We start from the raw sequence: 27,388 nt of genomic DNA, 5'->3' as shown, positions 1-27,388 counted from the left end.
ATTAAGCATGCTCATTTTAACCGGTTAGCCGTTAACCGATTGTAAGAATTTTGACCGATCAGTAAATGTTACAGAGATAATGCTTAACGACACATATTTTACATTTTTAAACAGAACATTGTGTTTCTCCACATGTTTGTCTGACTGTAGTTTTTTACTTGTAAACTTTTGAAATAATGACTCACAGAAGGTAAAGTTAGAGAAAAGAACAGCGCTGTTTGCAGCTCAAATCAGACACAATCAGCACATCTATCAGTGAATTAGATTCTGTTAAAAAAAGGTTTATTTGACTTTTTATTTGAGCATTGTGTTAATAAGCGCAAGGTTGGGGGTTTGAATCCCGGGGAACACATGATAGGAGAAAATTGTTAGCCTGAATGCAATGTAAGTCGCTTTAGATAAGAGTGTCTGCTAAATGCATAAAATAAAATAAATAAAAAATAAGAATCAAACACAGATCTTAGTGTGATGTCAGGTTTCAGTACAGTATCTTTACTCATCTATGGGCAATCCTTCATACTTGTTTTTCTCCATGTCTGCTGTGAAAAAAACAATAATAATATTTTTAATGTCTCAACTGACTAATCAGAATCAGGTATTCCAGAGAGCCAAATAATAATTTTTCATAAAGCACATGATGTTTCTCTCTCACTATAGTTTCTTCATGTAATACTCACTATTTCTGGAGCTCCTGCGGTGATAGTTAATCACAGCAGCAGCAGCTACAACAGTCAGCAGCAGAACAGCAATAACACCAACAACAATTCCTGCTACAGCAGCTGAAGACAGACCTGAATCTAGAACAGATAAAGACTTTAGTGAGAGAAAACATTACAGTGTGTTTATATTCCATATTCACTGCATATATTCTCTCTATGGACACTTTTGCATCTCCAAAAGGTTTATTCCTCTGTTATAGGGATTATAATGACAGGTTTAGAAATAGTATATGAGGTTGGCCTCCAGAAATGTCAAGAGAGGAATTTTCACTGTCTCATGACTTAATGATACAATAGTCACATGTCAAATGTCACAGCTGCCTCGTTTCTGTTCTTCTTTCCAGTACTATGGCTTATTCATTATTTCTGACTTCTTTATTACAAGCAGCAGGTGGTTAGGATGATGTTTGACATTATATTTATGGATTTTTGAAATGTAGTATTTTGTGTTCAAATTAGGGCTGGGCGATATATCTAACGATATGATCATGCGCATCTAATCAGTAAAGCTGCTTCCGTGATCACCGCTAAAATCTCCATCACATAATTGTAGTGGCATTTAATAGACAGCAGAGGTGGGACTTTCAAGTCACAAACAAGTCTTCAAGTCATATCCAAGTCCTCAAAGGGTTAATGTTAATGAGATAATTAAGTGATTAAGTGATGATTGTGCATTAATGATGAACACCTGCTGTTCTTGAGAATTACAGAGGATCAGATGTTGATGTTTTATTGGTTTTATTGGTTTATTGGTTTTATTGGTTTTATTGCTAAGTCGTGGCCTTCAATACCACGACTTAGGTGCCCTTGAGCAAGGCATCGAACCCCCAACTGCTCCCCGGGCGCCGCAGCATAAATGGCTGCCCACTGCTCCGGGTGTATGCTCACAGTGTGTGTGTGTGTTCACTGCTCTGTGTGTGTGTGCATTTCGGATGGGTTAAATGCAGAGCACAAATTCTGAGTATGGGTCACTATACTTGGCTGAATGTCACTTCACTTTAAAGTGATGCAACCATAATGGAGATCAGTGTTTGCTTTAGTGGGGCTCTTGACCCTTGACTGTCATGTTAGATCTCTTTATGTAGCATTGCATGAGGTGCTGTAAAGCAGAGAGAAGACATTAATCTGTATGTGATAGGTGGTCAGATTACAATCAAATCAACATTAGCTCTATTTAAGTTTAGCATAATCAACCCAGAAAAACTACACTATGGAAAAAAAATTAAAGTAAGTGAATTTTAAATCTACTAAGTGCATACAAAATTTGAAAAACTATACTCTGTAGACACACACAGACATCAAGAACCAGCATATGACTCTCAACAGTGGTGACAATCAACAAAATGTTGCATGCTGGGTAAAACCTTAGTAAAAACTCCCGTCATGCACTGCAGTATGAAAAATTGTCACCACTGTTGAGGATCGTGTGATAAGTGTGTTTGTCTAAAAACCTGAACTGATTGTCTCCTTATGTGTCTTTCAACATTGAAGCATTGTGATCTTTTTTTTTTTACTTCAGTTCAGTAAGAGCTGAGTGTCAGTCTACTATCCAAAAATAAACACAATTTCATGATGTTCAGTCATCATGAGTTATAAGCAGAAAAACCATAAGATCATTGATTCAGCAATGCATACATATTTGTTGCGAAAACATTATTGCAATTGTTTTCAATCAAATTGGTTTGAATTAGTAAAAGGGTCAAGACACTATTTAAAGCAAACATTGACCACAATTATGGTGGCATAGTGTTTTTTTCTTTTACTTTTTTTTCAGATGAAGGCTGTGGCTAAATTCAATTGTAGTTCTTGTGTTTCTCTTTACTTCAGTGATGTTGATTGTTAACAGCAGATGTTCATCACTAATGCACAATCATCATTTAACTAGTCACTTAATTATCTCTTTAACTTTAACCCTTTGAGGACTTGAATATGACTTGAAGACTTGCTTGTGACTTGAAAGTCCCACCTCTGATAGACAGAGCCGTAGATTGCTGACAAGCCACGCCATATCGCGTTCATTATCGAAGGCGATTCATCTGCGATAATGAACGCGATATGGCGTGGCTTGTCAGCGATCTACGGCTCTGTCTATTAAATGCCACTCCAATTATAAGCAGGTGATGGAGATTTTAGCGGTGATCACGGAAGCAGTTTTACTGATTAGATGCGCATGATCATATCGTTAGATATATCACCCAGCCCTAGTTCAAATTAAATTCATGATTTTTAAATAACAACAGCAAAACCATGTTAAGTTAACTGTAAAGTCAAGCTCCCATTAAGAACAATGAATGTATAAATATATTGTACATCTTTTTATGAAATATAACAAGAGGTAAAAAAAGCAATGCAGAAAATATACCCAAGTCAAACTCCCTCTTCTCCATACGGGGCTCTTCTTCAGTTGTGACTTGATCCGACAGAGCAGCTGGAATAATAAGATTGATTATATATATATACATTGATATCTATATTGGATAAAGACTATGAATATGATAAGTCATTTTGGCAGTTTCTTTTCATCTGCATAACTGCAGGAATGCTGAAGTGATGAATAAAAAAATACTGCAATAATTCATAAAAATAGAATCATTAATTTTGATTTCATGGCGTCTTCAAAGAAACGGTGATAAATTATATCGGTGACAAATTATCACCGTTACATCGGTGATAAATTATAGTACGTTTGGTCATCATGAATGTTTTTTTTTACATTTCAATAACATCCATCTAGCCATCCTTTTTCTAATCCACTTGTGTTATGTAGGATAACAGGACTTCAGTAATAACATGTTTAATCAGAAGTACCATTTTATGCTGATGAACAACTTAATTTAAAGCATGCCAATGAAATCAAATTTGGTTTTATATGAACTATTTTTGTATTAAAATAGAAAAATCACTGATTTTTGGTCTAATATATAATTTATTCAAAAATAAAAGAATAAATGACTAACTTAAAGGGTTAGTTCACCCAATAATCAAAATTATGTCATTAATAACTTCCAAACCCGTGAGACCTCCGTTTATCTTCGGAACACAGTTTAAGATATTTTAGATTTAGTCCGAGAGCTCTCAGTCCCTCCATTGAAGCTGTGTGTATGGTCTACTGTCCATGTCCAGAAAGGTAAGAAAAACATCATCAAAGTAGTCCATGTGACATCAGAGGGTCAGTTAGAATTTTTTGAAGCATCGGAAATACATTTTGGTCCAAAAATAGCAAAAACTATGACTTTATTCAGCATTGCCTTCTCTTCCGTGTCTGTTGTGAGAGAGAGTTCAAAACAAAGCAGTTTCGTGATATCCGGAACGAGAAAGAATCACTCGATGTAACCGGATCTTCTTGAACCAGTTCACCAAATCGAACTGAATTGTTTGAAACGGTTCGCGTCTCCAATAAGTATTAATCCACAAATGACTTAAGCTGTTAACTTTTTTAATGTGGCTGACACTCCCTCTGAGTTAAAACAAACCAATATCCCGGAGTAATTCATTTACTCAAACAGTACTGAACTGCTGTGAAGAGAGAACTGAAGATGAACACCGAGCCGAGCCAGATAATGAACAAAAGACTCATGATCTAAAACACGTTTGCAAAACGTTTACCTTATGTGCGCTGAATATACCCGATGGCCGGATCAACATTCTGTCCAACGTTATATAACCAATCCAGGGGTTTTTCTGCATTGATCTTTTTTTGGCGGCTGTCAAAGCCTTATTTGATCGCCTGACAGGGCGCGTACGAGAGAGATCCCCGGCTCTCTCTCCCTTGTGCATATTAATCAAAATCATTTAACACGATAGAAAAAGGGCGAAACACCAAAGTTTCACGCGCGCTTGCGCACTCACAGTCTTCAAACTACACGAGCGCTGTCTTGCTCTCTCTCTCTCTCTCTCCCTCCCTCATGCATATTAACCAAAATCATTAGACACGATAGAAAAAGGGCGGAATGCCAAAGTTTTACGTGGAGCATTCAGAGATTTTTTTTCTTCTCCATGACAGGCTGCTGGCTCCCACTGTTAATTTAAATTTTTTTTTTTTGGGAAAAGCACTCTCTGTATTAGCTTAAAGCCCTAAAGTTTACATTGGTTACCGTATTCTTTCAATTGCTCTAAACAAGTATTTTGGGTGACCTTTTTTACTGAATGCTAGACATCAAGTTGTTGTTATTTTCATCTGAAAGAAGAACATTTTTTCAGTAAACTAGGCCCTATGTGTTCAGTAAGCTTGTTTCAGTAAGCTATGTGTTTTCAAGGCTTCAAGGTTTTATTGAATGCTATCTCTATACAAGTGCAAAGTAATGCATTCTTAGTCTTTTATTTTGTAATTTTAAGAGCAATAAACATATTTTGCAATGTTGAGGAATTCATGTTTTTTTCATTCAGATATGTAAATCAACATGTATAAATTGTTAGTAGTCAATAAATGGGGATATAATCGAAATTGAATCGGTCTGGAAAAAATTAATCGTTAGATTAATCGATGCATCGAAAAAATAATCGCTAGATTAATCGTTATAAAAATAATTGTTTATCCCAGCCCTAATTCTGAACTGATTCTGTGCTAATGTTATGAGCCCAGGTAAACCGAAGGCTTGAATCAAGGGCAATCTTCTGCAATGACGCCATTACGTCGAGCGCAAAAGAACCGGTGAACCATTTTCTTCAACCGGTTTATTGAATCGAACCGAAAGAACTACTGGTGATCTGAAAACCGATACAACCGGTTCTTGACTCGTGAACGAGTCAATCTTTCGTTCGTTATCTGGCTCGGCTCGGTGTTCATCTTCAGTTCTCTCTTCACAGCAGTTCAGTCAGTGTACTGTTTGAGTAAATGAATTACTCCGGGATATTGGTTTGTTTTAACTCAGAGGGAGTGTCAGCCACATTAAAAAAGTTAACCGCTTAAGTCATTTGTGGATTAATGCTTATTGGAGACGCGAACCGTTTAAAACGATTCAGTTCAATTTGGTGAACTGGTTCAAAAAGATCCGGTTACATTGAATGATTCGTTCGCGAATCGCGAATAGGAAATCACTACACTGTAGTGTTTTTAAATCTCACAACAGACCCGGAAGAGAAGACAGTGCTGAATAAAGTTGTCGTTTTTGCTATTTTTGGACCAAAATGTATTTTCGATGCTTCAAAAAATTCTAACTGACCCTCTGATGTCACATGGACTACTTTGATGATGGTTTTCTTACCTTTCTGGACATGGACAGTATACCGTACACACAGCTTCAATGGAGGGACTGAGAGCTCTCTGACTAAATCTAAAATATCTTAAACTGTGTTCCGAAGATGAACGGAGGTATCACTGGTTGGGAACAACATGAGGGTGAGTTATTAATGACAATTTTAATTATTGGGTGAACTAACCCTTTAAGGGTAAATTCTATTGAGTAACTCACCAGGGACGATCACCTTGAAAGTTTTTATGTTATCATCATGACTGATGCTGTTTTTTTTGGTGATTTTTGTGCTATCACACTTGCGGTTTCTGTTTAAACTTTGTCTTTTTCCTGAACTCTCACTTCTGATGATCTCTGCTTCATAACGTCCAGTGTGTTCAGTTGTGATGTTTGTGATGATCAGAGATCCAGACTCATAGTCCACCTTCAGCCTGTCTCTGAATCTCCCGTCTTCTCCATCATATAAACAGCTCGTGTTGGGATGTCCATTGATCAGAGCGATTCGAGTGTCTTCAAAATACCACAACAACTTGTCATGCTCTTTTTTGATTATATCAGTCTGTAGAAAGACTGTATCTCTCTCCATCACTGTCACCACGTAATCACCAAAAACCCCTGGAAAAACAAATAAATAGTTACTTAATATAGACTATAGTTCTTAATTTGAATTAAGTGTTATGGATATATCATTAGGGGGGAAATAAACATGTTATAAGCCATCTTTTAAGATATTTCTCCTTATATAGAACCTTTTTGGCATTAAGGGTTCTTAAATATTCAGTTAAGAACCCCATGTCCCGTGTAGGACACATAGAAGTCTGATACTACTCTCTAATGATGGCCAGTGTGCAGGTGACCAGGAACTAAAGAAACACAGCTCTTAACAGATGTAGGAAAATCAGAAACCAAACAGGGAAGTCAAGGAAACACAGACGACACAGACACAGGATACAAACACAAAACCAAAACTATGTAATATAATAGCGTTGTTGAGTTTTCAATAAAGTCATACAGTTAATTATTCATATAATATTTATGCTTAGATGTCATCGATCTGAGTCAGTTTAATGGTCAACGCATCAGAAACGCAGCTTTTATGCTGACGAGTCATTAAAACAACAGCATGACACTGACTGAACCTTTCCTGGGGAAATTTTGTATAAAAACGAAAGAACTCTATGAGTACAAACACAAGTACATCGACAAATACAATCCAAGATAAGATTTTAGCAGTTGATGATGTGAAATTGTCATTTACTATCGCTGAAAACCGAAAACGTTGAGGTTACAAATTGAAACGTCTTACCATGAAGGAGAAAAACAAACAGAGGGAGTAAAAAACAGCATCTCATCATGTCAACAGCTGTGTTTGTTAGAATTAATAATAGCATTGCTCCGTAGATCTACTGCGAGGCGTTCTCTTCCAATCACAATAAAAATGACACGAAATATTAATGGTTAGCCTATGGTTTCGCTTCTAGTCATAAAGGAAGAGAAGGGAAGCAAATTAGCGTTATTTGCATAGTGCAGCTGTAGTGCAACTCTACATCACACAAGAGCTCATTATCTCTTTGAATGAAAGCAGGGAAAAGTAACCAAATATTTCTAATGTTACCCACACTCTCAGAAAAAAAAAAGATACAAAAGCGGACACTGGGATGGTATGACTACATTTTCAAAAGCATACCTTTTGATTAAATGCACACTTTAAGTGCGTATATGTATCTTCAAGGTAGGCAAGCGGACTAGGTGTGCCTTTTGAAAAGGTACCGCCCCAGAGACAGCTTTTGTCTGAGAGTCAACAATCCAAACCGATATAATTTATAAAGTTGGTTCGACGTTTGACTTTTTGTCAGAGATTCAGCCTCGAAAATCTTCAATTGTTCTAACGATTTAGCACAATGACAAGAATCATACTGTGTTTTAATTGTTTTCAAATGTAGAAGAGAACACACATTGTGTTTTATTGGTTTTAATCTGCCTTAATGAATTATAACTGATAGACCTTATAATGTAAAAGTGCAGGAAAGGGACTGTCTGCAAAGTGCAAAACGAAGAGAAAAACACACACACTTATTCCATCTAAATGCTTCACTTGTGAAATGTATAAATAATAAATCTCAAATCAAAGGGGTGTGTCTTATTATGTGTTCATAAAAGAACATTTAGCTGTTGGTTTTATTCACAGAACTGTAGCACAACAAAAATTATTGAAATGTACCGAATGAGAAAAAGCAGGCAAAGCATGACAAAGATTGTGCAGTTTAACGCCACCTAGAGGAACATATATTGCACTTGTCTTGACCAAGTTTGACATTCAGAAGTTTAAATAAATCAATTTAGAATGCATACAGTTTGATATGTAAACTTAAATGGGTGTGTCTTGTTATTTGTTCAAAGAACAATATTTAAAGCCATCTTTTACTATGTAAAATCAGGATGCATACTATTGAATTAAATTTTAATCCGTTAACACACTCATTTTTAAAACATTCTGTTTTCCATCTCGACTTCAAAGGATTTGTCTTGTTATCTAGGCCTAAAAGAACATTTATGTTCAGGTTTTACTCTCTTATGTTATTCAGGATACATGCTATTGAACTAAATTCAAATCTGTTAATAAATTCATGTAAAATGCATGCAGTGTTCTTTCTCAAATCTAAAGGGTGTGTCTAGTTACTGGTTTCTAGACGAACATACTGATAATGGTTTTAGCCACAGAACTATAATAGAACTCATACTATTGAAAATGAAACCAACACATCATTTAGTTATGTTTTTTAATTTTATAATGTAGTTATATAAATACAATCTTTTATCTCAGCTACAAAGGCTGTGTCTTGTCACAGATTTAATAAATGATATTTTGCAGTAGTTTTCATTGTCAAAAGTGATGCTGAAGTCAGGGCCGTCGCTAGTGGGGTGAAAGGTGGTGATGATTATAGGGGCCCACGGCTGAGGGGGGGCCCCCAGCGATCTCAACCGCCTGGCTGAGGCCAGCCTAAAAGATGCTCAGAACAGTTGACGGGCCACTGCTGCGCTGTCACGAAAGCTTATCATTTTCACGTGTTTTTTAACCTTGCCGTTTTAAATATGCAAAAGAGTTTAAAGCGCTGGAAAGCTCAACTGAGTAGGCTATTCACGCGCTGTGTTCAGTGCACACGCAGAGAGCTCTCCTTCAGGAAGTTTGCATCCTCCTGCACCTGAACGAACAAATACAAATTTTAAACAAATAGAAAAAGATGCGAAATGCCCAATTCAGCACTGCAGTGTTCTGGTGTTCAGGGCGCACGCAGAGACGTGTTTCCGATTTAATTACAGAACCTGCCCCTTCTTGCATTTGCACCAACAAATAAATACAAAATGTCAAAATACCCGTCTTGAAAAAGTGTGTTCGAAAAAACTGTTGGTTATGTCTAAAAGTAAAAAGTTTGACATTCAAAGTTATAAATTATTTTAAAATCAATAAAGTCTTCTATTTTAACTTCAAAAGGTGTGTCTTGGTTCTGTTTTCTAAATGAACATTTCAATTTAGGTTTTACACTCGTATGTAAATCAGCACACATGTTATTGAATTAAACAGTAGGGTTCTTGAAACATCTCATTATCAAAGGTCTTCTAGATTTATACTCTCACAGTTTGTATGTCATTCCAGACAAAATGATGATGCTCAGATCAGATCTATGTGTGAAGCACTGGCTCCTGTCAGAAAAAAATCTCACTTGATTATTACAATTAATGGCCAAATTAATGTTTGGAAATGTAAACTATATTTCCTACTGACACACTACAGCAAAATATAGAAATAACTGACTTAAAACCATTTTTAGAATGTAATGAAAGTATCAAAATACTTGTGTTCAAATATTTTTGACCACCACTGCATATTATATATGAAATGCTAATCCAAAAAAACAACCAATATATATTGTATATTAGCAGTGTTGGGAAAGTTCACTTTCTACATGAACTAGTTCAAAGTTCAATTCACAAATTTTAAAATGAACTAGTTCAGTTCATAGTTCAAACTACAAAATTTTGAACTAAGTTCACAGTTCCAAAAATGAACTAGTTCATAGTTCTTATTTTCCATATGTTGCTGCCAGCTATTATTTTTCAAAATTATTGCCACAGCCCATATAGACTCACATTCAGCAATTATTTTATCAGTTTTAACAATGAAGCTATGCGTCAGATTTCATCTTCATATCCAATTTTGAATCCTTATCCAACCAGGGTTTACATTAGCATTGAGGGGACAGCATTTCCCCATTGTTGCTTTAATGCTTTGTCTGGTGTTGCCAGATTGGGTGTTTTTCCGCTACATATTAAGACCCGTTTACAGTGTGTTTTAGCCGGGTTTTCGCCTGGAAGGCTCTATAAAAATCTGGCACCCTATTGAACGAAGTCAACCTGAGAGAGCGTGCCGTTCACAGACACCAGAATGAACGAGTTGACAGTAACGTTCATCAGGCAGTAATACAGCACGTTCAGTTCACGTTCGCCCAAAATATGAACGAGTTCATGAACTATCGTTCAATGAACGCATTCAGGCACAACACTGTATATTAGTTTATTGACATATAGTGCATTCGTTTTTAAGCATAGAAGTATGGAACAACACAAATTACAATTAATCTATAGATCTATAAATACACACACATAAATCAGCATAACATTTCCATCCATGAATTACCATCAACCAACAACAAAAAAGTGGTGTTAGGGGGCAGTAATACTGGAGACTCTTGGGAAGGCTCTGCACGCTTTTATTGAACGTTAATAGCATGACTTCTTCATCACTTTTGACGATGAAAACTACTGGGAAATGTTTGTCTAGGAATCTCCAAGAATACACAGCCTATGGATTTGAGAAACTAAGCTGTATTCAATTTAAATGAATGTATTAACAGATTTTAATTTAATTCAGTAACATGTATCCTGATTTATATATGACAGTAAAACTTGCATAGATATGGTCTTCTAGGATACAGTAACAAAACACAAACTTTGAAGCTGAAATAGAAGACTATTGAATTTAAATGAATTTATTAAAATATTAGAAAGTCAAAACACCTGCAGTATCTTCCTCTAGGGGGCAGTAATACTGGAGACTCTTTGGTAGGCTTCAAATTTAGATTTTTGAAAGTCAATAGTGTCAATTCTGTATCACTTTTGGCAAATGAAAACTACTGCACAATGTTCTTAAAGAAATCTGTAACAAGACACAGCCTTTGAAGTCTGTATTTATTTTGAACTAAATTATGTAGTGGTTTCATTTTCAATAATATGAGTTCTATTATAGTTCAGTGGCTAAAACCACCATCAAAATGTTTGTCTAATCTGTAACAAGACACACCCATTGAAGTTGTGTAATAAAACTGTGTGTGTTATAAATTAATTTATTAAAATGTTGATTTTCAAACTCAAGTCAAAACAACTGCAAAACAAGCATTGTCTTATTTGTTGCATTTCAATAGCATGTTTTCTGTTATAGTTCTGTGACTAACAAATACAAAAAAATCTTCTTATGAAAAAAAAAATATTTAATAGTAGCGGCGGCAACGCATCACTCTCGCTCTCAAAATCTCGAGATTCATTATGAGTTAAACATTACGTTTTAACATAGCCTACATATAATCCTATAACTCATGAAATTATTAGAATGGTATCTCCGTTATATTATTAATAAACATTCGTGTTATGATGAACTTTTTAACATGTGCAAACTCATAAATCAATGCATAACACGGTTAATACACTGTAAAACCCGACAAGTAAACTTAACTTAAACCGTTTGAGTAAACAGATTGCCTTGATTTAAACCATGTAGGTTTTGAAACTTTGCATTCAAGTAATTAAGTGATTAACTAAGTGCTGATTGAGAATTAGTGATGAACAGCTGCTGTTAACAAACAGAATCACTGAAGAAAAGAGAAACACAAGAACTACTACAACTGACTTCAGACAAAACCTTAGATGAAATCAACTGAAATAAAATACATGAAATCTCTCAAGATCTGATTAAACAACCCCACAAACAGCATCACCAGCTCCACTTATTAATAACCAGACTGACTTTATTTCTGTCAGACGTCTACAGAAGATCTTATTGAGAATGAACTAAGGTTTAGATGTTGATTTATTGTTTCATTTGAAGTAACCATGTTAGAGATCAGTGTTTGCTTTAGTTGGGCTCTTGACCCTTGGTTTCCATCTAAGTCTTTTCTCTGGCTGTTATAACCGTGTGTTTCTAAAACACATTTGTTGTACTTCAGAAGCCCAGAAGAAATGCTAGCAGGTGTTAACCTGTCACTAGATGTAGGTTGTTATACTTTATATTGGCGACGGTAATCATCAATTATTGAACTGTACGGAGTCTAATCTCTGATGAAATAGGTGTTGTGTAATTTGATTCATTATAGTAAAAGTGATTCTAAGAGCCAGTGGTGCTGTGATAATTAGTTAATCTGAATGACTTTTCAAATAGTGTGGTCTTCTACGGTGTTAAACAGTCACACAAAAAACATCAATAATCAGCATGAATTAAGTACTCATAACTGTTAGTTTTTTCAACTTAAACGGTTTAAGGCAATCGGTTTCCTCAAATGGTTTGAGTTAACATAACTTAAGTATATCTGTTTACTCAAACCGTTTGAGTTAAGTTTAATTGTCGAGTTTTACAGTCAAGGCAATCGCTTTACTCAAACGATTTGAGTTAAGTTAACTTGTCAGGTTTTACAGTGTACATTGCAGATACGAAAATTGCATTAACAAAGTGGAGATGCTGTTGACAAAGTACAAAAGTGCCATTTTGGTAGAGTGAAAGGTTGAAAGAAAGGAACATAAAATTTGTGATCCACTGATAATTATGTTCCAGTTTTCTGTTAGTAAGAACAGTAAAGCTAGAGTGTTTTGTGACTGCTGTGTCATATGGGCCTGTGGTTACAGCTAGAGCACTTTCAGTAAAGCGTGGTCAGATCATGTTGGGTTGGGGGAGGATTCACACTAGAATGATATCTCACTTCTGTCCTGTTTAGTAGTCTGTTTTCAGATGTTATAATAGCACAGTGCTTAAAGAAAATGCTTCAAGTTATAATTTTGGTCTGCATGTGTTTGTGCAAACTTGCTGGTAAGTGATATATTGATGTTTATATATATATATATATATATATATATATATATATATATATATATATATATATATATATATATATATATATATATATATATATATATGTGTATATATATATACATATATATATATATATATATATATATATATATATATATATATATATATATATGTATATATATATATATATATATGTATATGTATATATATATATATATATATATATATATATATATATATATATATATATGTGTGTGTGTGTGTGTGTGTGTGTGTGTGTGTGTGTGTGTGTGTGTGTTTATTGATTTAGTTAATGCTTTAGGGTAATAAAATTAATATACATTTGTCATTATTTTCAGATATTCTGAAACTGAACAAGCATTCATAATCTGGTTTAGGTTCAGATCTATCATCACAGAATAATTTAAGGACAGATTCAGATTCTCTCCACTTTACACTTCCTTTTAGCTTCTTTCCTGTGTGGTGCTGTTTTGTGTTCTTCGTTTCACTTTTAAATAATTACAACATATAGTACATAAATCCTATAGCAAAGTAAACCAACATAAAGTCATTAACCCTTAATCTGTGACAAACTCTATATTCTTCAGGTGTGTTTGGTGATTTAGATGGACTGGAGTCAGTGTCAGTGCTGGAGGGAGATTCAGTCACTCTAGACTCTGGTCTTACTGAAATAATGGATGAAGATCTGATTCTGTGGAGGTTTGGATCTGAAAACACTTTAATAGCTCAAATTGATATACTGGCAGGCAGCATTATTCTATATGACGATGTTCCTGATGGGAGATTCAGAGACAGACTGAAGGTGGATCATCAAACTGGATCTCTGATCATCACAAACACCAGAACTGAACACACTGGACTCTATCAAATGCAGAGCAACAGTGTGAGAAAGAGATTCAGTCTCTCTGTCTATGGTGAGTTTCTTACCTTAAAGTACAACCTATTGAATAATTTAATTTTGAATGATTGTTATGAAGTTGGCATCGCAAATTAAAGTAAAACAACAACTAATCACAATAGTCTATCGTTTGTGAATAACATCACAAACTCTCCCTCAACACATTAAACACTGTCAAAAAACAGCCCTCTTATTTACCATTCATATTATTTAATCTGATTTTACTCATGTTTTCAGCTCGTCTGTCTGTTCCTAACATTACCAGAGACTGTTCTTCATCCTCATCTTCACAGCAGAATTGTTCATTGTTGTGTTCAGTGGTGAATGTGGGTCATGTGACTCTCTCCTGGTACAAAGGAAACAGTTTATTGTCCAGCATCAGTGTGTCTGATCTCAGCATCAGTCTCTCTCTACCTCTGGAGGTGGAATATCAGGATAAAAACAGCTACAGCTGTGTGATCAACAATCCCATCAGAAACCAGACCACACATCTCAACATCACTACACTCTGTCACACATGTTCAGGTGAGATAAGCATTTATTCATTGATCTCAGTCTACTGGTCATGTGCTGAAAAGATGGGTCAAATTAATGAGTTAACCAATAGTTGTGCTTCAATACATTCAGCTACACTAAACAACACACATTGTGTTTGTATCTATTCAGCCATGTCTTTTTACCTGAACATGTCAAAAAATTGTCTGCATAAAAAAATAAATAATAATAATAATAATAATTAAAAAAGTAAAAAAAAAACCTTCTACACTGTAAGAAATAGGGGTACAGTAGGAGTCAATTTCTGTCCCCCAAGGTACAATCTACACTAACGTACCCCATAGGGCTTATTATTGGACCTCAAGGTACATGTATGTACCTTTTTAAGGGGCAAAAAGGTACATATATGTTCCGAAACATTAAAAGGCACATATATGTACCGTTTCTTTTAAAGGTTAAGGTACAATTTGTAGAGCCAGCCCTGATTGGCTGCTTGAATCTCAATTTAAAAGAGCGTCCAGTTTCTTCTGTTACTTTCTTTTGGTTGAGACGAAGCCATAGCACGCTTATGCATGGGTTTTAGTAGATTTGGGTAGTCCAGGGGCCAAAAAGTAAAAGTCCTGCCATATTTTTGCTCCACCGATGAAATCATGAGATTATTTCATCAGAGGAGGAACCAAGTCATTCCTTCCAAGTCACAAACAAGTCTTGAGTCAAATCCTAAGTCCTCAAAGAGTTAAAGTTAACGAGATAATTAAGTGACTAATTAAATCAAGATGCATTAGTGATAAATACCTGCTGTGGTGAGTATTTGCTTCAGTTGAGCTCTTGAGCCTTTAAACAGTTTTTATAAATTTTCTTCTAGGCAAGGCAAGGCAAGGCACGTTTATTTATATAGCACATTTCATACACAATGGTAATTCAAAGTGCTTTACATAAAAGAAAGTAAAATAGTAATGAAGAAAAAAAATAACAAGAATAAAACAAGCAATTTTAAAACTTTTAAAATTATTAAAACTGTATTTATTTAAAATGAATTTAAAACAGTTAGAAAATGATTTTACATAAAATAAAATAAAAAACAGTGAAAATATATATTGCAATCAGTTTGGACAATGCACAGTGCTCATTCAATAAATGCACAGCTAAACAGATGAGTTTTAAGTCTAGATTTAAATGTGACTAGTGTTTTAGCACATCTGATCTCTTCTGGAAGCTGATTCCAACTGCGGGCGGCATAGTAACTAAAGGAGGACTCCCCTTGTTTTGTGTGAACCCTTGGTATTTCTAACTGACTCGATCCTAATGATCTGAGTGCTCTGTTAGGTTTATATTCAGTGAGCATATCTGAAACATATTTCGGTCCTAGGTCATTTAGTGACTTATATACGAGTAAAAGTACTTTAAAATCAATCCTAAATGTAACTGGAAGCCAGTGTAAGGACCTGAGGACTAGTGTGATATGATCAGATTTTCTGGTTCTAGTCAGAATCCTGGCAGCAGCATTCTGGATGAGCTGCAGCTGTCTAATGGTCTTTTTGGGAAGGCCGGTGAGGAGCCCATTACAATAGTCCACCCTGCTGGTGATGAAGGCATGAACAAGTTTCTCCAAGTCTTGGCTGGAAACAAAAGATCTAATTCTTGCAATGTTTTTTTAAATGATAGTATGCTGATTTAGTTACTGCTTTGACATGACTACTGAAACTAAGGTCTGTCTCCAGAATCACACCAAGATTCCTGACTTGATGTTTAGTTGTTTGACCCCTAGAGTTAAGGTATGCATTCATCTTGAACACTTCATCTTTGTTTCCAAATGCAATGACTTCTGTTTTTTCCTTGTTTAACTGAAGAAAGTTCTGGCACATCCAACTATTAATTTCATCAATGCATTGGCAGAGGAAGTCAATGGGGCTGTAGTCATTTGGAGATAAGGCTAGGTAAATCTGGGTATCATCAGCATAGCTGTGATAGGCAATTTGGTTCTTTCTCATTATTTGACTTAGTGGAAGCATTAGTTCTAAACAATTACATTATTGTTTTGCAGCAAACATTGGTGCAATGCTGATACAACTCTTGATATAGCAGATGACTTGTGTTTTTGATGATTGTATGATCTTGATTAAATTTCTTGATTATACGTTAAAAAAAGAGCTCGTGGCTTAGTTGTTAGAGAGAGCTGCTGTGTATTCACCGCTCTGTCTGTGCACTTTGGATGGGTTAAAAACAGAATACAAATTCTGAGTACAGATCATCATACTTAACTGTATTTCACTTTCACAAAAAAGAAAGAATTCTCATTATGCAAATGCCACTATATAATGCTTCAATATGTAGAAAGAGGAAAAAAAAAACCCCACATTTTGGAATGAGGCATTTAGCCATGAACATTTATCATGTGATCCTCAACAGTGGTGAAAATTATTATTCATACTGCAGTGCATTATGGGAGTAATTCATGTACTGCAACATGAAGCAATTTGTTAATTGTCACCATTGTAGAGATTCATATGCTGGTTCTTGATATATGTGTGTGTCTTAAAACCTCTGGAGTGCAAACTATATGGTACAAAAAAAAAAAAAAAAAAAACCATACCCTGTAAATATAAGAGCAATTTTTTTTATGTACATGCTATAGTATCACCGGAATTTTTCAAAACCTAAACATGTGATAAGAACGAATAAAAATAAATATTAGAGATATAGTTAAACCAGCTCATCGTGACTATATGTCTTTCATCTGTCTTCTCCACAACACCCCATGCAGAGCTACAGAGAGAGCTCTAGCACAACAAGTCAAGGGTCAAGAGCACAACTAAACCAAACACTGATCTCCATGATGGTGGCTTAATTTTAACCAATAAAACATCAACACTTGATCCTCTGTAATGCTCAATAACAGCAGGTGTTAATCATTAATGCACAATCATCATTTAATTAGTCACTTAATTATCTCATTAACTTTAACTCTTTGAGGACTTGGGATTTGACTCGAGACTAGTTTGTGACTTGGAAGGATTGACTTGGTTCCTCCTCTGGTGAAATCGGCTGCTGAGTTCATGGGTGGAACAAAAATATGGCAGGACTTTTACTCTTTGGCCCCTGGACTTCCCACCTCTGGTTCTTACAGGGCTTTCAACCAAGGGGGTCCTTCAAAAAATATCAGAAGCAGACATAGAAGTAACCGACGTCGAGATGTACTGCATTCTGAGTCTATTCCATTGTTTTGGCAAATCAAGTATCCTTTTAACATAGACACCATGTGGATCCTTTGTTCTATGAGCGTCACTTTTATGCATGATGTGTCAAGGCTGATAAAAAAAAGGACTATACTGAAACCAAGAGATGAAATGGATTTTCAGGCAAATTACACTCACTCAGTAGATGATCATTTCTATGTTATAGTTAGACATTGTTTTTAAATTGAAAAGGATTTAGTAAATTCTGATTTTAATTCAGCGTGTGTGTGTGTGTTAATATATATATATATATATATATATATATATATATATATATATATATATATGTTATAGCCAACGATTGTACCCTTTTTGAAGGGTGAACTTCTGTACTGTTAAATAAAGGTTCAAAATTGTCACCACAGGTACAGAACTGGTCTCTTAAGGTACAAGTTACAAGGGTACAAATGTATTCCCTATGCCAAGGGTACAAAAGCTGTACCCTTGAGGGTACAGCCCCAGTGACAAGCTATTGTACCCCTAAAGGTACAATTATGTACTTTATTTTCTGAGAGTGTAGGAAAGTAAATAGCTTTGGGAGATAACTAAGGGATATTAATCTACAGGCCACAAACAGTTGACTAGCATTCATTACATAGTCCACAAACTGGAATACATGTGGCTTTCAAACATGCTTCCTCTCTTCCCTTAGCAAAAAGTAGTATACTTCAAGTTTATTTTATTAAGTTTACTTAAGTAAAGTTCAAGTATACTTTTAAGTATACTTTATGTAGCAAGTATACAAAGTGTTCTAGTGTTCTAGTAGTACAATTGTAAGTGTACTGTTTCAATACTCCTTGGGACTAAATCGGCCCACTTTCTAGTATATAAAATATACTTTTAAATATACTTTAAGTATAACAGTAGCAAACTTTGAGTACACAACTAGTTTACCTCTATGTTTGTAGTTTGTACTGCAATTATAATAAAAGTGAACTTGATTTGCTGATAGTTTACTAATTAAATACTTTGTACACTCATACTGCAAGTATACTCATAAGTTTTCTTTAAGTGAAATTTATATCATACTTTAAGACTACTATGTCCCTATTCAGGTTTGAATTTGTAAAAGTTTCGTTACATGAATATCTGACCATGCAAAACATACAAATAAAGAACAGTGTATCTGCTTGTAAACTAAAACATTTAATTCTAGCTTCATGCATTCTTTTTTTAAACACGTTAATGTGGGTAAGTTACAAAAAAAAAGTTGATAGATGCAGGCTATGCACACTTTAACTACACAGAAATCCTTGCAAAATTCCAATCAGACAACGGATGAGGAGATTTCGCTCAAGAGCAATTGATGACATGGCTGAGAAGAAAATATTTAAGTGTAGGTATTATTATGGTTTTTATGACCTAGATGAACATTTTACCAGTTGTTACCTATACAGTTTATACAAACATTATGGTCATCGACCAGTGATTGATATCTCAAACATAATAATAGTGGTTAGACGTTGGATTTTGGTTGAAAATGAAAATCGGGTTGATGTCTAAATCCTACGACTGTGTGACGTCAAGCTCCAATGTTTAGCAGATGCTGAATTTTGGCTGGAATAAACACCCCCCACCCCCCAAAAAAACATAAAAAAACGGTGAAATGCATGGCAGTACACGTAATATCAGCTTCACGTATTACTAACCAGTTTGACTTTATTTCTGTCAGACGTCTACAGAAGTTCTTTTGAGAATTAACAGAGGTTTAGATGTTGATGTTTTATTTGAAAATGATTGGTCACCATTATTGTGATCAGTGTTTGCTTTAGTTGGGTAGTTTGACTCTTGGCTTAGGAAGTTTGTGGTTCCTGTAATAGGGTTTTTTCCAAAACACATAATTTGTTATAAAAGGAGCCATAAACAAAGATAAGGTGATATAGTTTTCATCACCATGAAGAAAAATGATTGAGGAAAATTAATTTTTATCGTCATTGACCCAAAGTGGTTTTTTATTATTAATGAACAATATTCAAGAGACAATACTTTCTTCCCTCAGATCAGACATTCTGAATTTTTATTTTTAAATACATTTTGGGAGAAAAAGCTTTCGAAACACATATACATCAATAATCAGTATATGAATCTCAACAATGGTGACATGCTTCATGCAGCCATGCATGCTGGGAGCCACCATAGTATAAAACGCATGGCTCCCAGCATGCATTGCTGCATGAAGCATGTCACCATTGTTGAGATTCATACGCTGATTGTTGATGTCTGTGTGTGTCAGCGTAGGTTAAGTTTTTTGAGCTCATGTTTGTTAAAAGATTTTTAACTGATTGTTATAATACCGCTGGATCTCATGTGGCAGAAACACAGGGTTTGTAATATGAATGTACTAATGGAACAACATAATTGTTAGATTATAAAACATCAGCGAATCAGGTTATTTCATGATGATTATAAAACCATTAACAGGTAACAGCCATCACTTGATCTCATGTCACTTTAGCTTTCTTTGATGCTGCAAATGTGCTCAACAAACAAACTGTCACAGCAGCCACAATAGCCAAAACATATAATAAGTGTTAAGAGCTCAACTAATGGAAACACTAATGGTTTTAATTTGACTATGTAAATGTTACGGAGCAGAAGAGAAGGCAGGCAAAGAGACAGATCTAAATGCAAGAGGTTATTATTTTTTAAACTGAAATGCAAAACAAGAACCAATAAGCAAGGACTGTGGGGAACAGAAACACATTTACAACTGAAAAAGGGGAAAAGGCTATGCAAACACATTTTAATGTGAAAATCTGAGTGCTGCATTTTTACACATGTAGGATTATGTTACTGTATCATTAAACTAATGCAGAATTGCATTTCTGTCTTGTTTCTGTATTTCTAGTGTGTTTTAATGTATTTTGAGGAATGTAGAATTTATTTTTATGAGCGAGACGAGTAAAGAGCTTTGCACAATATCACTTTATAGACAACAACCAAACTTGCCAAACATGCAAACTTTTTTTTTACTCATTAAAGCATTATAGCAAACATCTGTCATCAAAACTTGAATCAAAAGCATGCTTTAAATTATGTCAACAAGTAAAGCAGCAAAAACTGAGAAGGATGTTCATGTATCTGTAGATCAGACTGACAATTTCACTCAAACTAATGACTGTCTCTCTATCATTTCAGGCTCTCGGTCTCTGATAGTGCTGATATTTTTTTCTGCTGTGGCTGGATCTCTGTTGATTGTGGTTGCATTCGGGATGTTTCTCACATGCAGGAAGTGTAGAAAAACTGTTCAAAAAGGCAAGTTTGGCTGTTATCTATAAAGTGACATTGGGCAATGCTCTTGCTCAGAAAAACTAATTCTGCATTTCTCAAAATGCAATAAAGCACACCGGAAATACAGATACAAAACAGAAATGCAATTCTGCATTAATTTAATGATACAGTAACTCAGAAACATAATCCTATATGTGTAAAGATGCAGCACTAAGTTGGTTTTCATATTAAAATGTCTAGAATAACACTGTTTCACTGGTGGGTGACATTTTATTTCAGCTTCAACTTATTACATTTCATCACACTATAATAAAATGTAAATTACTTTAGCATTTATCTTGGTATGATTTATAATTTATCTGCAAATAATGTCTATAAAGTTCATTTTCTGTATGAAATCCAAACTGAATCCATTTGTTGAAGCCATTAAAACCATGTAATGGGGCATTAAACATGTTCATTGTGAACAATTAATGAACCATTAAATGTTTTAACTTTGACAGCCCTATAATAACAGCACATATGTTGTGAAGAACCAGATCTAGTTAAGATTGAGATGTTGTTGTTGTTGTTGCTTAATGCATCTATTATTATTTTCAAACAGTTCAGACTCCTGAAGAGATCACTTACATTGAACCAACATTCAACAACAGAAAAGTGCATAAAACAGTAAGATTTATTACAAAGGTATGCTGTTCATCTGTGTATCAATTTAGCACTCAGGAATTTATTTTTTTAAGGATACTGCCACAAACACAAGACATTCCACCTCTAAATTTTTGCACTTTTTTCTGTCAGTGGTACATACCGTACTATCCTGGGCTGCCTTTTCCAAAAGCATTATTAGCCTAAATACTATTGTATTTTTTACAGGATGTTAAAGAGGAGGCTCAAGTAGAGTATGCACCGATCACCATAAGAAGATAAAATATAGCAGACCTGCAAAATCCTGCGACATCGATTACAACTCCTGCTGATAACAAGTTCTTTGAAACGTGTAGATGAGTTTTGGGATTGTTGACAGTCACTAAAAATGTAGTAGCTACCTAAAGTCCTGTTCACACCGGCAGTGACTAAAACCACCTTTGTGCTTTCTCTAACAAATGACGGACCTGTATTTGGACTTGATTTGAGCTTTGAAATATTCATTGAGTGAATTCAGACATAATTATTTTGTCACATAGCAGGGAAGTACCGTATTTTTCTGACTATAAGTCGCACCTGAGTATAAGTCGCAGGACCAGCCAAACTATAAAAAAAAAGTGTGACTTATAGTCTGGAAAATACGGTATGTGATTTTGGATGCAGCAATTCACTTCCAAAAATCCATGTTTTTATACCAGTAAAAAGTCTTCTCTTGTAGCCTAATCTTAATGTACAATTACGTTGTGTTTACCAAAATAAAACTTATTATAGACCCAATTCATTGGTGTTTAAATAGTATAGTCCTGGTTTAAATCAAGGCAATCTGTTTACTCAAACGGTTTGAGTTAAGTTTACTTGTCTGGTTTTACAGTGTATATTCTTGACCTTACAGAGGTTGCATTAAGTGTTTCTGTAGTTATATAAAAAAAACATCTGTGTATTTGACACATATTGCATAATCCACTTCATCAGTGTTAAAGTAGCCCACACAAAAACCACGCTCACATCACTATGGAAAACATGAAAAGTGTTTAACTCCAGGCCTCTGATTTAAATCCTCCCATGATTGCAAGTGGCAAATCTCATCTTTCAGTTAAATCCAGCTGAAGATGAACACAACTAGAGTTAATCTGGCTAAATTAATGAGGAAACACTTAATTTAGTAGCTATACAGAGTGGTCAGATGGCAAAAATATGTGTAATCTGACAAATTTAAAATCGATACTTACGCATATGTCTCTCCATAACCTCAAAGTCCCACTAAATGCCAGATAAATAGTGACAGTTTCAGTGGTTATTTTTTGCTCCCATAAGAGATGTTATTTCTGACAAGAACTACTCTTGACATCACAAGAATACACCACATTTCTTGATGTAGACACTGATGTGGTCGAATGTGTTAGAGCAGCCACAAAAGACCAGCTACTTTCCGCCTACTGACCTAATATGTAATCATTGCGAGAAATGTTCAAAAGTGGACAGAAGAGATGGATTAAAACGGCAGATGTAAAGGGTTATGTGTCTCCATTGTCCACTTGTGATCTGATCGACCAAAACACATCTTAATACCAAGGCCGTGATGGTGTTTCACCTGCCTGTCTAAAAGTCTGTGCTGACCAACTGCCCCCATCTTTACACAGATATTTAACAGATCTCTGGAGCTGATATTACACAGTGCCTGAAATTTGCCGGCTGCAACTCTGCAACTACATAGACAAGCTGGAGACTTTTCAGGCTATGCGTAATATCATTGTGCCAATTGTATGGCAGCAAAGTTCCTTGATTATTTCACCAGAATAAGAGTATAGTACCTAACCATAGTGGCCTAGAAATTCGCAACTTTTCATTTTCTGTCGGTCTTAACACAAAATGTATCTACAGAAGAGTCAAGTTTTAAATAGAAAAAATATTGAAACTCTTTGGTCATTTTTGAGCGAGATGCTAACGGTCTAATCAGATTCAGTGATCTATGCTAAGCTAAGCTAAAATGCTACTGTCAGACCCGGAGATCGGCTGAATGGATTCGAAAATGGTAAAACTCAACTGTTCAACTGTTTAGGGGAATAATAAATGATGATAAATGATAAAAATGTGAATTGATAAAAATGTGACATAGAAATGTATAAAATGTAAGTAAAAAAACAAAAAACAAAACAAAACATAAAACGGAATTTTTTTTTACCTGTGTGTCATGTGGCCATTAACCTCAGAAAACTAAACAGCAAATGTTTTAATTAATTATGAAATCTCGGGGGTAGTCAAGAAAATAGATTAGGACAAACATAATGTACTGACAAAAATAAAAAATTTAAATTAAAATAAAGGAATATCATTGAATTTTGAATATCATTGATTCTTTTAATCTGATGCAGTGGGTTAAAGAACCCACACACAACCGTGGTCATATGTTGGACTTAATATTGTCTTTTGGACTCTCAATAACTGATACGGAAGTGATTGAACTACCCATCTCTGATCATTTTCCTATCATATTTAAAATGGCTCTTCCAGCTATGCCTTACATGACTGTCTCTGACTTAAAACAGGTTAGAGTGTATTCACCGCGATTTTGCGAGGCTTTCACTGAACGTTATAATGAAATCACTTCCTCAGTGTCCTATGAATCCTTATTATTAGATCTAGATGTTGAGCAACATCTTGAATCCCTAAACACTGTGTGGTTGGAGACTTTAAATGCTGTTGCACCCTATAGGTTGCTAAAGCCGCAACATAAAGCTGAGCCTTGGTTAGATCAAGATATCCGCTCCCTGAGACAATTATGTAGGAAAGCAGAAAGAAAATGGAAGAAAGACAAACTTCAAATATCCTTTACCATACTTAAAGAATGTTTATGGACATATCAGAGTGCAGTTAAGAAGGCCAAGTCTCTTTATTTTTCTAATCTGATCGAGGAGCATCATCAAAGTCCTAGAGTTCTTTTTTCGATTATCAATTCAGTATTACATCCCCCTGTACAGACGTTCCGTAATCCTACTAAAGCATTATGTGAAAATTTTCTAAATTTCTTCGAGACAAAAATTATAAATCTAAGAGTTCAAATACAAGACACCAGTGATGATAAATTGACTTCAATGACTCCATTGGCTTCTTGGACTACTTTTAATTCTATTTCCTTAGACTCATTAAAAGAAATAGTTTTAAAACTAAAAACCTCTTCTAGTCCCCTTGACACTATGCACCCCCGCTATCTGAAGTTATTAATTGATATTGTAGGACCTGGCCTTGTAACTTTACTTAATAAATGCTTGCAGTCAGGGATTATCCCTGATAGTTTAAAAAGGGCCACTGTGACTCCAGTGCTAAAGAAACCCACACTTGATACATCTATCTTAGCAAATTTTCGCCCTGTGTCTGTCCTTCCGTTTATTTCTAAGGTGTTGGAAAAAATTGTCTCTCTGCAACTTCAGTCTTTCCTATCCACAAATCATATATATGAGATCTTTCAATCAGGCTTCAAATCATTACATAGTACTGAAATGGCCCTTATTAGAGTCTTAAATGACATCTTAATGATTACTGATTCGGAAGCTTCTGTCATTTTAATTATGCTGGACTTGTCTTCAGCTTTTGATACTGTTGATCACGGAATTCTCATCTCCCGACTGGAGTCCTATGTGGGTTTAGGCGGGGTAGTATTAAACTGGTTTAAATCTTTCCTAACAAACAGAACTTTTTCTGTTAAAATTGGAAATTTTACTTCATCATTACGCAAGCTATCCTGTGGCGTACCACAAGGATCTGTTCTTGCACCCACTCTGTTTTCTTTATACTCCATTTTCAGGAAACATAATGTAGCCTTCCATTGTTACGCTGATGACATGCAAATTTATCTTCCTTTGACAAGCGGTAATGAGAATGCTGTTAGTAACTTATCAGCGTGTTTGAATGATGTAAAGGCATGGCTCTCAAAAATTTTTCTGAAATCTTTTTTTGAACTCAGATAAATCGGAATCTATTGTTTTCTGCCCTACCGAGCAAAGAAGGAAATATTTACCTAACCTTGATCTTTTAAATTTCACTATCTCAGCAAAGGTTTGGAATTTAGGTGTGGTAATAGACAACAACTTACAATTTGATAGGCAAATTGCCTCGGTAGTGGGCTCTAGTTTCTTTCATCTACGCTCTTTTTCCAAAATTAAATCTTTCCTATCCAATGATTCTCTTGAATTTGCTATTCATGCCTTTATAACATCCAGGCTAGATTATTGCAACTCTCTTTATTATGGGATTTCCAAGAATCAAATCTCGAGATTACAAATTGTTCAGAATGCAGCAGCACGCTTTTTGAAAGGTGGCAAAAAATTTTATCATGTGACACCTCTTTTGAGATCCCTTCACTGGTTACCTGTCCAATATAGAATTGACTATAAAATTTTATTATTAGTCTATAAATCATTAAATAATCTTGCACCATCGTATTTATCGGATTTACTCCACCCATATACTTCAAAGCGAGAACTGAGATCAGGAAACAAATCCCTCCTTCGTATTCCTCGAACCCGCTTGAAAAAGAGGGGAAATAGAGCTTTTGAAGTGGTGGGCCCCACTTTATGGAATAATCTTCCTATTCATCTTAAAATGGCTTCCACTTTATCAGAGTTTAAAACAGCTCTAAAAACATATTTGTTTGGAGTGGCTTTCAATGTGTAATTTACTTGAACTTATCTTTTTATGCACTTTAATTGATTGTTGATAGTGACGTTGTTGGTACATTACGTATTTTATCGTGATTACTTTTAATGTGTATTTACTTGAACTAACTTTTAATGCACTATATTTGATTGCTGATAGTGACGTAGCTGGTTAGTATGTATTTTGTCGTGATTACTGTACAGCACTTTGGTCGGCTAAAAACCGGAAGTAAATGTGCTCTAGAAATAAACAAACTTGAACTTGAACTTGAACTAGGAATATCTTGGTCATTCAAGAAAAAAAGGTATTTGTTCATCAGTACTTGATGCAATGTTTCGAACATAATTTTAAAATTTAAATCATTGTTGTACTTCAAGTCAAATGTTATATGGCCAGGAGGTCGATATAGCTTACTTGTTACACCCCTATTCTCTATTGAAGCCATATTACATCATATCTCTGTGCAACAGTAACATCAGTGTTTAGAGTATCAGAATCTCTCTCTATCACTGACACTGCATCAGCAAACACTGGAGAAGAAACAGGAACTGTTACTAAGACTTGCACTGAGCTGTTCAGACCTTCACTGGTTAAAAATATAACAACAACAAAAGAATATGTGACCCTGTCTGTGAAATCCAGGCTAACGTCTCAAAATCAAATTATGAGATAAAAACATCAAAGTTTCATTTCAACCAAAATTTCACTATGATTTCAATCGGTGACATGGCCTTACTCAGTCAGTATTAAATATATCAAGGTTACATTTTCACAAAATGCTCTTTACATTACGGAGAAAAAAAAGACTTTAGCTGGGTTTTCACAGACAGAGTCACATGTTCATAAAATCTAGCGAGTTACAACATCTGAGTTCAGTAAATTCACATCTACCTTTATATTTATTAATTTAAATATATATATATATATATATATATATATATATATATATATATATATATATATATATATATTTTTTTTTTTTTTTTTTTTTTTTAATTCAAACGTGACATACAAGCAAGAAAGCAACAAAGTGAAGAACATACTGTATAGTAAACTGCAACCTAAACTGAGTATTTAATAAGTAGTGGATAATAGTTATGTCAAAAAAATAAAAAAGGCTCTCCTGGCTGCCCATTAATTTTGTTGGGTGTGTTTTAGACAGG

The 27,388-nt window shown here is 34.9% G+C and overlaps 2 protein-coding genes across 3 annotated transcripts; one reads left to right on the top strand and one right to left on the bottom strand.

Moving 5' to 3' along the window:
* Positions 1 to 466: 466 nt before the first annotated feature.
* On the bottom strand, positions 467 to 7,315 carry LOC132160317 (uncharacterized). Of its 2 annotated transcripts, none has more exons than XM_059570084.1 (5): positions 7,218 to 7,315; positions 6,131 to 6,526; positions 3,082 to 3,147; positions 678 to 797; positions 467 to 539 (listed from the first exon to the last, which is right to left on the bottom strand). In XM_059570084.1, exons 1-5 carry the CDS (start codon positions 7,300 to 7,302, stop codon positions 493 to 495), a joined length of 714 nt encoding a protein of 237 aa, XP_059426067.1. In that variant the 5' UTR covers positions 7,303 to 7,315; the 3' UTR covers positions 467 to 492. The 2 variants fall into 2 exon arrangements, with proteins under 2 accessions (XP_059426067.1, XP_059426069.1); XM_059570086.1 differs by having other exon boundaries at positions 467 to 536.
* Positions 7,316 to 13,021: 5,706 nt separating this feature from the next.
* On the top strand, positions 13,022 to 21,011 carry LOC132159321 (SLAM family member 9-like). The gene is made up of 4 exons (XM_059568836.1): positions 13,022 to 13,043; positions 13,655 to 13,981; positions 14,203 to 14,490; positions 20,926 to 21,011. Exons 1-4 carry the CDS (start codon positions 13,022 to 13,024, stop codon positions 21,009 to 21,011), a joined length of 723 nt encoding a protein of 240 aa, XP_059424819.1.
* Positions 21,012 to 27,388: the final 6,377 nt, after the last annotated feature.

The sequence above is a fragment of the Carassius carassius genome, chromosome 16 (genome assembly GCF_963082965.1).
Source record: "Carassius carassius chromosome 16, fCarCar2.1, whole genome shotgun sequence".
Lineage (NCBI taxonomy): Eukaryota > Metazoa > Chordata > Actinopteri > Cypriniformes > Cyprinidae > Carassius > Carassius carassius.
Note: the sequence above shows the minus strand (reverse complement) of the source record. Positions and strands in the feature narration are given on the sequence as shown.

Coding starts and splice junctions, on each gene's coding strand:
- LOC132160317 (XM_059570084.1), bottom strand. CDS start 7,302: ATGCTATTATTAATTCTAACAAACACAGCTGTTGACATGATGAGATGC. Junction 3,148..6,130: donor TTTCAAGGTGATCGTCCCTG/GTGAGTTACTCA, acceptor TTATTATTCCAG/CTGCTCTGTCGGATCAAGTC. Junction 798..3,081: donor GAAGAGGGAGTTTGACTTGG/GTATATTTTCTG, acceptor TATCTGTTCTAG/ATTCAGGTCTGTCTTCAGCT.
- LOC132159321 (XM_059568836.1), top strand. CDS start 13,022: ATGTGTTTGTGCAAACTTGCTG. Junction 13,982..14,202: donor ATTCAGTCTCTCTGTCTATG/GTGAGTTTCTTA, acceptor TCATGTTTTCAG/CTCGTCTGTCTGTTCCTAAC. Junction 14,491..20,925: donor ACTCTGTCACACATGTTCAG/GTGAGATAAGCA, acceptor TCTCACATGCAG/GAAGTGTAGAAAAACTGTTC.